Here is a 13,485-nt window from a genome sequence, read left to right as displayed (position 1 = left end):
GTACTGTAGTTTGAGTATAGCTGGGAATTAATTATCTGACATGTAAAGCATTTCATTTGCAATAATAAGTTATAAGTTAAAACACTTTTAATAGTCCAAAAGCATCTAGACAATAATGCTTTCAGATGTTTGCAGAAACTTGCACTTCGGCAAAGACAAATGTCCAGTGGTCTCACTCACAACAACCCAACCGGTAACAGTATTACCTCAGTAAGCACAGCAGCACTGAAGCACTGTGCCACAGTTCAGATCACGCACGATGAAACAGTAAACAGACATGACAACACTCTTTCAGTCACAGACTGAAATTTGCATACAATTTGCTTAGACGTTATTTAGTAGATCAGAGCTTTATTTCCTGGAAATTGTTTCCTTCAGCATACTTCTTAAAGTCTCTAATATACAGTATTTCTTTATTTAGTGTCCTTCAGTGCCCATGGCACCAAGGTTAAATGGCAAGAAGCCTGCCACCTCTTTACAGTTTACATTGCAGAAAGTGCTGCATAATGTATGAAGCAAAACATGACAGTCTTCTCACACGTGCAGTGTTGAAACCTGCATTGGTAAACACTAGCTAGAAGCCAAAGACAAAATCTGATTCACATACATATTAAGTTTCCTCTGCTCTGTTGTAGAAACAACATTTAAATCTGATTTAAAGGTTAGTAACAGAACAGTCTTTCAGTGTAAGACAAGTCCAAGGGAAAGTACAAAAAACAGTCCACCTCATTTACTGTAGCTTGCAAAACTAAGGAAGTTCCTGCCGCTGTTATTAGGAAAAATCATTTCCAAATAGTAAAATGTAATTAAATCAAATGTATCAGTATCTTCATGTTACTTTTAATCTGTCTTCACTTTACGCATGAAACTATTTTTCTAATTATGAAGAGTCTGATGGTGATCACTGCTAGTACTGGTATACTGTTTATCTCCCATCACACCATCACATCACTTTCACTGACCAGCTGCCCTATTTATGGGAAGCACTAGGCACATGAAGGGATACACCCCGGAACCCTTAGGAGACGCAGGTCCATCGCAGGGCACACACAGACACAGACAGGCACACACTCACACCAGGGCCAGTTTCGAGAAGCCCATTAAAATCTCAGCATGTTTTTGGACTGTGGGAGGAAACAGGAGCACCCAGAGGACACCCATACGAACATGGGGAGAACATAAAAACTCCACACAGAGGGCACCCAGGGAACCGAACCCAGGGCAACCTGGCCGCGAAGCAGCAATGCTAACCACTGTGCACAACGCCTCAGCCTGACTGTTTATCTAAATAAACATAATGATAAAATAACGACCTCAGATCATAGCAGTTCCATATTGGATTTAGGTATTGTAATTTTTGGAATATTAAAAAGTAAATGTTCTAGAATCAGAAGACATGGCAGCATTTGCAGTCCCAAACTGAGAATTCCAATTCGATTTTTTACGCCATATGCCATTGAGGTATATGTAACTCAAGTCACTACATTTTTGCAAAGAGAACATTGTCATTTTCTCCAGTTTTAACATTTATGCAGGGAAGAAGAGACATTGCCCAAAGCCTGGAGTTCTCCAGTACTCAGATCTGGTGCGCCTCTGCATCTGTCATCTGAGCTGGAAATATGAAAATCAGCAGTGATAATTACAGCTGAGCAACACTATTTCCCTAGCCACGTACAGCAGCTCAAGTTTTGACCAACAACAGATTGTTATCAGTTATAATTGTAGAACTTGCCTCCCTGTACTTCCTGCTCAGCTTTCAAAACCAAATATACAGCCAAAGCCAAGTTGGTGCGATGATTCTTAAAGAGGTCGGTCCCTGTGTTCTCGGTACTCTCTGTGTCTGACCTATGCTGCATTTCCTCAGAAACTCCCAGGTCTGCCAGGCACCCAAGAGCTCTGATTTACCTGGCGGTTAGACTCAGTGGGAAAGATAAAAGAAAACATGTCTGGGTCCCTTTGTTCAATTCCCAGCCTGGGATGGTATCTGGAGTTTGCATGCTCTTGCATGCTTTCCTCCAGGTACCCAGTTTCCTGTCACAGTCCACAGACATACAAGTAGTCTAACTGGCCTCTGTGAAGCTGGTCCTCGTGTGACTGTGTTTGTGGCTGTGTGTGCACTGGCATCCCATCCAGGATGTACCCTGCCTTGTGCCCGTTGCTTGCTGGGATAGGCCCCAGCTCCTCCGAGACCCTGAATTAGAAGAAGTGGTTAGAAGATGGATGAGTGTTTTTTTCCCCATCAACCAGGCTCACCATACAAACCTGCAAATCAGCACCTGGAGTCGCATGCTTCAGGTGTCTGGCCCCACAGGCCTGGCAAGTCTCTTCATCACCATGTGGCCCAGGACTGCGAAAACCCACCTGAGCTAGCCCACAGCTCACTCAGTGAAAGAAACCTGATCTTTACAGCATCCAAGTATACGGGTTTCTTCTGGCTTAACCCTAACACAAGGAAATTCACTAGTTCTGAGATCCTTCTGAAGAAACAACCCTCTTCTCAGGCTAGCTCACAGTACCAGCTCTGTCCAACTCAAATCTTTATACACCCACTTCCCTATATGTGATGTGCTAACACTAACCTGTTCTTAATTGGAATACAAAGAAGTTAATTTCATGCTCCATGTGTATCACACACACCTGAAGGAATCCCAAAGCTGAAATGTTTGCTTTAATTCTCAGCGTAGGATTAACTGTTACTTGTTCTTCAGCAGCTTAAAGACTGAAGTACCCACATTTATTTCTAAAATGTACTGTTTTTCAAAAATGAAGAGTTCCTCTCTAATTCAACATAAAAAAACAGAAGCGAGGGGGAGAAACTGCTAGAGCAGGGTGTTGGGATTCATCAACAGGCTGATTTTCTAAAAGTCTTTGCTCCACTTCTTCCAGCTTTTAAAACTAGCGGGGTCAGTATTTTGCCCGCACACAAATTGCCTGTTCCACAGTTAATGAATCAGATAGATAGATAGCCCACAAGAAAAAAAAGATCCTTACTACTTCAGTGAGAGGCAGTTTATAAAGCCACTGGTACAATTTCCCATTCTTTCAATAGCTGAGTCAATAAATAAATAAACTTGTGCTCCTACTGTAACTTCTTACACAATTTTGAGGGGGATATTTAAGAATAAATTTCCTTGTATTTGTCATGTATTGGTCTTCAAACATGCAACTGCAGGGCACTACCTCTCTGCTCTGCATTAGAATGACAGGTGTTCCTGCTTTTTATTTTCAGTAGTTTGCCTTGGCTACATAGCACTACATCATGGTTATGGCCATTAAACCGATGTACGGTAATCACACACTTCTGAAATGCCTGTGAGATGACTGTATGATTCTTTTAGAACACTAAAGTCATTAAAACATAGTGTTATCTGCTATACAAATATACACTGTATCTAACACCTGTGATTGTTCTTGGTCCAGCACAAAAACTGGTAACACATGGATAACTACAGCCATAAAGCAACCTAGAACTAAGAGCGTTTTCAGTAACACAGGCTTCAAGTGTCAGACTCAAGTGAACAAGGAGAAAGAGAGAAGAGGAACATTTGCCGTCCCGGTAAAATTCTGCTTGCCGGGCTCCAAAGTTTTATTAACAAATCATCCACCCCCAAAAAACTGTTAACAGCATCTTAACCCCATGAAAAAGAAACTGTTAACAAAAGCTCAGATCTCTGGTTTCGCAAAATGAAGGAATTTTAATGAAGCTGCGGAAAGTTCATTGTATCTGTTCCCGAGAAGTGAGTGACATGCAGGATGTCAAAGCTTACTCTCCTTTGTTCCAAGCACCAGATAACAATGCCATACTTCATCATGGAAACATCCACTGCATTCCCATTCAAACAACCCAGATTCCACTGTCACAGAGCTCACGAAACCCAAATAAAAACACTGATAACTAAATACCACCCTTTGATGCTCACAACACTGCACACCTCTTTCTAAATGCGTAATCACCTCTGAGCAGACTGATTCTGAAATAATACCAGTTTCTCCTGTCTTTTACAGCTCACTGCATTGACCTTCAGCTGTATTCAGCGGCTCCTGATAAAGTGATAGTCATCTGGAGACAATAAAGCTATTGAGCACTGGAGAAAAGACAGATTCTTAGTGACATTGGACATCCTATAACTCACTGTAACTCTTTGTGCCTGGAATTAATATGCAAGATTCATTATAAGGCAATACATTGCGCTCTTTTTTTGCTGGGTTTAAGATGCACATGGCTTTTTATTTTCTCCGTATGGAACACAACAGTGTACTTCATGAAACGAACTGTGCTCTACCATTGTGAACTCAAGATGAACTAGGAACAGACTCTTTCCCAGAAAAAAAACAAACCATATTTGACTACTGCTTTTCCCATGCAGACTGTTATATCATTAGATCAAAAACTGTCAACACCAATAATGACTTAAATCTTTAAAACGTACTTGTATTAAGAAAAGATTTGCAAATTGACAATTTCTCCTGAAATAATTAGACATTTCTTAACAATTACAATTGTTCTACTGCATTCTACTGAATATTATATTTAATTTTCTTAATAGAGATACAACTACAGTGTATGGACCATGTGTTTACAGTTTCTGTGCAGTGTAAGATTTAAATGTCCAATGTAAAGAGATCAAAACCTAGAGAAGATGTAATACTTAGCTGTACAAAAAAGTATGATCAGACTGCAGACAGATTGTATAATGTCTGCTTTATGCAATACTAATGTCACAAGACATGAGAGGAAAAGAAATCACATGAACAAAACAATTCAGTAAAAACATACAGCAATGATCTCAACCTATTAAACACAAAAAAATTCTGAACACTAACACCACACATTATCAGCTGACAGACATCTGCAACAGGCCTGAACTATGTTCATATTAGTTACCATAACTTTAAAAAGGAAATAAATTGTTTCTAAAAAATAAAACACAACATTTTCTGTTGTGGTAGAACTCAAAGGAATTCAGGGTATCCGTGTATCATCTATGGGAAAGACAGGGCATGTAACCAGTTTGTAGGAACTGCAGGTGTACTTATAGAGCAGAAATCATTATATTTCATATGTTTTAAACACTAGGCACAATCGTAAACGCACATAATTGCGTCACACAAGTGTAATACATATCTGTTAATATTTATTTAAGCATGACATCCAGTACAGGTTTACTGAGCAGTCCTTCCTTTTAGCAAGCAGTAGATTTCTAGCGAATTTAGTTATGAAAGACACAGCATGTGAGAAATCATTTTTGCAACAGCCTGCAAGAGCAGAGTTTTGGGGAGACAGTGGAGGGCAGTGAGAAATGGGGAGTCCTGATGGTTGCCCCCAGCGAGGGAAGAGGCAGGGCAGGCTGGAGGGGGAGAGGAGGCCACGACACACCAGCCAGCAGGTAAAAGAGGATCTAAGGCGAGGCAGGAGAAAGGAGGGAGGAAGCGAGCGGTACACCGAGACAAGACCTGGAAACAAGCAGGTCATGCAAACCACTGGAGAGTCCAGTTCATACACATTTACTCCAAATAGCTGAAAATACTCAGAGCGTGATGAAGGTTTGCATAACATCCTAAAATTTGTCAAAGCCCCAAAACGACGGAACTCTTACAGACTTCAAAATCTAAATATACAAAATCTAAAAATAAAATTAAACCTCAATGTTAGTGCTTCACATGGCCCTGACTGACTGCATAATTAGTTGACTTTACTCATCCACCTATCAAAACAGCCGAGTATGTTTAAACTGTGAAGCGTGAACAAGACGAAACACGTGAAAACTACATACAGTAGGGGTGCACTTAAACAGAGAAGAGGAGGCACTTCTTGACTCAAAGGCTTGCAAGGGTGTGGAACAAGCTTCCCAGCCATGCTGTTGAATCTGATAATCTGGCTTTTTTAAAGGTATAGCTAAATGAGATGCTGGGATTCATTAACAAGTGATTTAATTAGTTCCTTACTTCCACCGTAAAAAAGCAGCACCTAGCACTGCATTTTTTTTTAAAACCTATCCCCCTGCTCTTCCTGGGGCTTTAAAACAAGCCTCGCATGAACAAGCTGATAAGCAAATAAATGATATCTAATTCTCATCCTTTGAAACCTTATTTGACCCATGTGTGAACAACTGAGGCTCGGAACTCCACTTTAAAAGGAATAAGGAAAAAGGACTTTTTTCCTTGTTCAGAGATAGGTGTGCAATCTATACAGTAGATACAGTAGATGCCACAATCTTTTCCATTATTAACAGAGTTGCAGCCTACTGGTGCTTAATTGCATTAGATTGGTCGGTTTATAGCCCAGCTATAAATGTCACATTCAAACTTCAAATAGTAGCTTTCGACACTTTGTATCCTGAAAATACCAGTGTGTATTGGACATCTACTGTATAAATGCTGCTTATACTGTAACTGTTTACGGTTGCCCCACAAACCACTTGCTTTGTGGCCTGAAGCGGCAAGATAAACTTGTGTTCTCTTTCTGGCAGAGTTGTTTCTATACCAGTAGACTTACATTTCTTGAAATGGACACAACAGTAGAAAGTGGTAGATCACGCCTTTTGTGAATACTGTTATAGCCAGCCTCCAAGCTGTAGAGGACAATGCCTGTTTGCCTGCAGTCTTCAGAGAGCTCTTAACCTCACCCCTGATGGTGCATGACACTACTGAATGTCTTCTGTGTATCAGCTCCTTTTAGATTGCAGGGAAACAGAGAGGTGTAGAGTGTAACTGTAAAACTTTGAAATTCTTCTACTGCTAAACTGTAATTATGGGTTACATTCATGTAATACTGTGCTGTATGATTTACTTTTTAAGTGAAACACACAAAGTTTTTGTTCTTATTTCATCAAAAATGATGAATCAATAAATCTGGAGTTCATTGTACCTTTTCTTTTTTTAAGAAAGTTTGTATACATTTTTATTTGGGGGGGGTTTCTTATCAATACAAATGTGAAAATACCAAAACATAACAAAAACCCATAGGTTTTCTATGACATTCTGTTCCTGTTATAGCATTTCTGCTGCCATCACTACACTTAAATCAAAATGTTGTCAAAATGTAGATATACTGAAACCACAGGCTCAAAAACCGGAATGTTCTTTCTCTCTACTTTTCAGTGTGGAATTAATCTAGCTCCACACTTAAGCCTTATCGAAATATTTTCCTAGTTAATAAGGACAACCTCATTGCAGTTTCATTCAGAGCTCATATACAGACCATTCTGATTTTAACATTAAAATAAAGGTTTTGAAGTATTAATGTTTTCTGAGGGTCTAAATGTGTGTACTAAAATAACTATCAGGAAGATACAGTAAGTGAGTCTTTCTCAATGCGTTTAAGAATGGATGTTAAGCCCAGTGAACAATGAAAGTTCTCCATTCTGTAGTCATACATAAAAAGTTTGGTTAAACTGATAGGCTAAGGTTTCTAGTATTTTCTTAACTTTTTGAGAGGATATATCAGATAAAAGTGTGGTTTGGTGTAATTTGTGCCATACCTTTAAATTTGGCACAAATTTATGTCGGGAAGTTTTAAACTTCTTATTGTTCCTTATTCCCTTCAGAAAATAGTCATGAGTTTGATTCACATGATGTGGAAACATATTAGGCCAGATGGAGAAGGAACATTTTATATCATCTGATATCTGCTGTTATTCAATGTATTAATGCAAGTTGCATCATTATGTATTCCACCACATATGTATCTATAACAGTGTATTTTACATGATATCATATATTATTATATCTCTATTCCAGCAGAAAACAGCTTCATAAAGGCACACAAATGTCAATAAGAGGAAACAGCAGGGGAACAAATGTCTGTATTACTTCACCTTTACAATTTCTAGATCACAACTCACTTCATGAGATCAGAGAGTCATGCAAAGTATATCAAAAGGATGTGCAGTCAGTGCCACCGAAAATAACAGGAAAATGCAAATGACTGAGTACTCCTGTAACACCTCACAGCTAAAAAATATAAACAGTTGAGCTACCACATGAGTTTCTCATCAAGTGAGTTTCTCATTATGTTCCATTTTCTATGCAGTGTGATGGGAGTTTATATAGCCTTTTGCCAAATATTGAAAAAAGCATGAAAAACCATTGCTGTTGCATTATTTCTAGCCCATGCAATGCAGACCTAAGTCTTACTTATGCTAGTGCCACCCAATTGTTAATACCTTAAAGCACAAAGTTCTTTAACTTTGCTCTCTAGTGTTACAGAATAACAAACCCTAGTGTTTGGTTTTCACTGTACAAAGACAATACGCTGGTACAACATCAATGGTTTCTGATATTTCCTTCTAGATTAGGTTTAGATAACCTTTTACATCCCCATTGCACGTACACAGAATTAAGCTTCACAGAATTGTGTGCCCCTGCATCACTTCCCCTGAGCAATTCCAGTCAATAAGCTTTGGAAAAGTCTTTTCAGAAGACAGAGTACCATCACGGGAGAAACAAAGAAGAATTGCAGAAATGTATAGAATAAATTTAAGCAGCAAGTAAAAATTGAGTAACAGGAAACAGGTGACAGGTGAAACATAAACTCCTTTTATGTGCACCCAGGAACCCAAACTAGCTGGGTGAGAAAACAAAGCAGGGTTTAAAATGCTAGATACATTCAGAAAAAACAATGATATTTTAAAATGTACACAAAGCACTCTCAACATCAGCAGTTCAGTGTGCAGTTTAATGCATTGTGATTTTATAAGCCTTACCAAGTTTAAATTCAGTGAGCAGGAAATGTGGTGGAAAGCTCAGAAATTATCTGTTGTGAATGGCACAAGTTTCACCAGACAAATGGTAAAATGTGTAGTCTGTCCTGTAACTTTCATTATCTACTCACTATTGAAAGTTGTTTTCTAGCACAAGAGGAACAAATTACAATAAACTGCAGACATGCTCAATTTAAAAGTCCTCCCGGGCATTTTCTTAATGACTGGTTTCTATTTTCTTCTGTTTTTTTCTTTGTCCTGCTGAAAAGGGCTCACACTGACGAGAAGCAGTCTGCTCAGGTCACCACTCCGACGAGCGGACTCCCTTCACTGCAGCAGCAGGCACATCCACCGAGACAGTGGGCTGACTGCTCAAGACAGCGCAGGAAGCCAAGCTTCAGTAAGGAAAACTAGCACTTGAACCAGGTATCACAGCTAGTAACTCACTGCCCTACATCTGCAGACAGGCTGTGACTGTACAGTGTGCTCTACAGAGAAGCAGACTTACTTCAGTGAAGATCTGGATGTGTACATCTAATTCCTGTTTGTGTTGACTAATCTGGTTCTATAGAAAACAAATGTAAATGATGGATATGGTGGGAATTATATACGTGTGTCTTCAATTTGCCTTCAAGACTTGAAGGAAACAGCACCTTTTACATAAGCAGTAATTAATCATCGCTGGCTTTTTCTTTGTGTTATAACTGAACTGACAATAAGCACTGTAACTGGCATAATGCCTTACGGAATATCAGACATCTCACACTCATCATAATGCTCACACATTGCCAGTCATGTAAAAGTACCACCCGTCCACAATAATAACAAATAACAATTCAAATAACATCCATGTACTCTTTGCAAAATCTAGGATACAAATACAAATTGTGTTTGTGAACACAATTAAAGGATAGAATCACAAGCCTTAGCTACAGGCCTAAAGGACCAGTGGAAAGGTACACGTTTTTTAACTCTATTCCACCCTGAGATTGCAGAGAGAAGACCCTCTCTTCCCTTCTTAAAATCGGACAGATTTAGTTTTGGTTTTGGTGGGTATCCCCACACATACAAGATGCACAAGATGGGTTCAGAAATTACTGTTGAGAGCACACATTCGCTTCTTGGGAAACTGTAAACACAACCCGCCCTTGCTATCACACATACACAAGCGACTAACTGACAGACTTATTGACTTTTATAACTTTTTGGCTCTGGTGTAAAATTCGCTTTAATTTTTTTCCAACTGCAAATATCACTGCAGAGAAATTTTCACAAGTTCGTTGAAGTTTAAACATAAAAATATGGTGACACGGTACATACTATTTTCACATCTATCTAATCTTATTTGATTTGTAGCAAGTCTTTTCCACTGAGGGTGGCTGAGTAATTGAAAAAAAAGAAGTAACACTTATCCAGTCTTGCTGCAGTTAATGGTTAGAAGCAGATGGTTCTTTTAATCAGGGTCATTAACGAACTGAATATCGAGTCACTTCACAAAGCGAATCCTTTAGTTTTCAATTCTGGTATAAAACTGTTAGTCTAACATGATCAAAATTTAACAGTCATTAAGCAATACAGGAGCAACAGAATAGACTGAAATACTGCAATACTAAAAATATGTTGAATTCACTATTGATAATCAGAGGTAATACATTACCCGTTTGGTCTGAATTGCTTTGTTATGAATATAGAAGAATGGCAGAATCACAAAATTTTACTGTCCAAAACTTAATGAATATATCTTTTTTGAAGGAATGTATTTTAAAGCATATATTACATACGTATGAATTAAAAGGTTTGTTTAGTGGACTAAGACCTGAAATTGTTTCACTTCTGACATGTGGCACAAGCCTGCAGGTTGTCAGAAATCCACCCAGAAGGTGAATATTGACTTTAATAATTGAATGTAAAAGAAGCGGTTAGTTAATAAAACATATACAGTATATAAAGAATAATCTAAAAATGTGATACATTAGCCATCCATCATCAGGATTGTGCCAATACAAGGAACACCTATTGAATATTGCCAGTTCTGGTCAATACATATGGTAAATTCTGAACTTGCATGGTGGTCTCTCAGAGGTGTCTGGTCCATAATCAAGTGTTGCACAATGGTCTCATACTGACCATACATACTGAGAGTAAACAGAATAATTGGGGTTTAGAAATGACATGGCCAAACAAAAATTCATCTTAACACAGGAGGACTGAAGACAAAGAGGCTTGCATAATATATGCCAGATTTAATATACCAGATGGAATTCCAGACAATAGTATTCAAGACAAAGACGTTTTGAAATAACATATTTCTTCCGGCACTCATGTTACAGATCTAAAATCCGTTCTTTTGTGTAATGAGAGAATTATCTGTCATCCTATCCCATTTCAAAGGTTCTCTTCCCATAATTTATTGCATTAAAAGTGTATGGCTACTATTGCCAAATTCAGCTATAGAAAAAAAGCATGGTTTTCTCTGGTAAAGGAAAACCATGTGATCTTGGAAATACTTTTCGAGCACAGCACTGATATACAGTAGCTGTCTTACTGTCTGAAGAGCAGTGACAGTTTGAATATATCCAAGCTATGAAGAAACCAGCAAGGTCAAGATGAAACGATTCTTTTTTAAAAACCTTTTGCTAAACATCTTCAATTTTAATGACATATTATGAAAATATACAGTATATACATATGGTATGAAATATAGATAAGAACATAGAAAATTATTATCTGTACGTCATGAGCTTACTATTAAATTGACTGAGAAAAAGCATGCCCTTAGCAGACACACACTGCAAATTTATCCAAGGTCTAAGATAAATACTAAGTGTATTATTATTATTGTTGTTATTATGAGCAATAATAATGACCGTATAATATTCTTGGTGCTGATGACAACAACAGTCCATCCATTTTTTAGGTACTTCATCCAATTGAAGTCTAAAGGGTCCACCAAAAGGTGCAAAGAAGGATACTGTACACTCTGGATGGGACACCAGTCCATCGCACACACTCACACCTAGGGCCGATTTTCCCACAAGTCAATTCACCTACCAGTGTGCCTTTGGACTGTGGGAGGAAATCAGAGCACCCAGAGGAAATAAACACGATCACCGGGAGAACAGGCAAACTCCAGGTCCGTAATTGAACCCAGGGCCACAACACTGTGAGACAGCGATGCTAACCACTGCCGCATCCAAAATAAGTCATATTAGTAATAATAACCATTGTGGAAGAATTCTGAATAAATACATTTATCCTATTAACAATACAACGCTCTTGCCATTTCAAAATTCTTTTAGTTTCTATGAAAGTATCTTAAGTTCTTTAAGCTGATGAATGGCCTACTGTCTGCTCAGATGTGTACAAAGCATTTCATGCACTGAAATACGAACAATAAAGCTGCACATACGTTTCTCCAATTAGCCTTTACATTTCTGCAGTTACCATCTTGTCTGAATGAGACATTTTGCTAGGGCGCAAGTTTCAAGCGTTAAGTCATTCTCGTACCTTTAGTCCACAGGAAAGTGCCGGTCAAAGCACAGACATAAAGTGAAGTGAAAAACGCGAGTTTGGCAACAACGCTTTAAAAGAAAAAAATGAACAAAATGACAGGAATTGTCGCGTAGAGGAGAGAACGCTACACATGCAAGAAATTACCTTCAGTTACCTCTGCAACAGGTGCAACACACGAATTGTCACTTTACAGATACTGTAACCATGACAAAGTATTAGACGAGGAAAAGAACGAGGAAAGTAATAAACCGAAGGTTTGTCTTACCGGTAAAACGATCATCAAAATAACCAGTAGTTTTAGCTTAATGGTTTTTGTCAAAGTTAGTTGTCCCATGATGTGGAACAAATTGGAAGTTACGATTGTGTTACTTTTTGGATCGTCCTTGCATGTCATCTGTATGCGTCTTTTTTCGTTTCTTTCTCTTCTTTTTTTAAAAACAACACATTTTGAAAATGATAAAATAAAACGCAGAACTCTTTGCCTCGCGATGTCTTCGTCTCTCGCAATTCCACGCTAGTAAGGAGAAATGTTTAATTTGAGGAAGAAAGTTTTTTTTTTGTTGTCGTCTGGGTGGAGCAATGACAGTCTCGAAACGTCATGTTAAACTTACTGTTTTGTGAATGTCAATGACCCGCCTCGGGCATTTTTTTTTTTTACACCCTCATCCCTACTTGTTTCGCCAGTTCCTCGTTCCTGTGAAGTCAAAACTAAACTACGATGTTAAATCAAGCCTTTCGCCGGGAAGAAAACGTGCCTCCTTGCATTACATTCCTAGTGGACTTCAGAGGAAGTTGGGTCATCCCACATTCTTTCACTAACTTCATTAAATTCGGCCAAGACAGCGCAGATCACAAGCATCACTCTTTTAGAACACACCGCTTTACAGCCCGGTCGTGTTCATCTCTTGACTTTGTGCAGTGTTCGCCTGCAGTTTCTTAATTGAATTATACAACATGTTCAACGTAATTTCCTTTCTTAGTATCGCTGCCTTTTCCCATTTTTTTGGAATTCCTTTGGAATGCAAAAAAAAAAAAGATTGTTCCCTGTTTTGCTATTTCCTGTTCCCCATCTTGCAATTGCATCCAGTTATCTTTGTTATTTATTTACCTTTTATTATTTTTGTTTTTCACACATGTGCATAAACATGTTTAATAAAACAAGCAAAAATGTATCTCAAGTTAAGATCAGTGAGTTGGTCTGTAATGCATACTGTACATTGATATCAGCACTTGGTAGATACATTATAAACATTGTGATTATATACAGTAC

General features: G+C 38.4%; 1 protein-coding gene across 1 annotated transcript in view; it reads right to left on the bottom strand.

Moving 5' to 3' along the window:
• The window catches only part of ptprjb.2 (protein tyrosine phosphatase receptor type Jb, tandem duplicate 2), a 71,072-nt gene extending 58,007 nt beyond the window's left edge, over window positions 1-13,065 (bottom strand). The window contains exon 1 of the mRNA XM_088611849.1: window positions 12,481-13,065. Coding sequence (XP_088467975.1) covers window positions 12,481-12,609 — 129 coding nt within the window. The 5' untranslated portion in view covers window positions 12,610-13,065. The remainder of the gene's footprint in view (window positions 1-12,480) is intronic.
• Between the last annotated feature and the right edge of the window lie 420 nt (window positions 13,066-13,485).

The sequence above is a fragment of the Lepisosteus platostomus genome, chromosome 18, assembly GCF_059453375.1.
Source record: "Lepisosteus platostomus isolate fLepPlt1 chromosome 18, fLepPlt1.hap1, whole genome shotgun sequence".
In the NCBI taxonomy this organism is placed as follows: domain Eukaryota; kingdom Metazoa; phylum Chordata; class Actinopteri; order Semionotiformes; family Lepisosteidae; genus Lepisosteus; species Lepisosteus platostomus.
The sequence above is the reverse complement of the archived record's forward strand: the minus strand, read 5'-3'. Positions and strand labels throughout refer to the sequence as shown.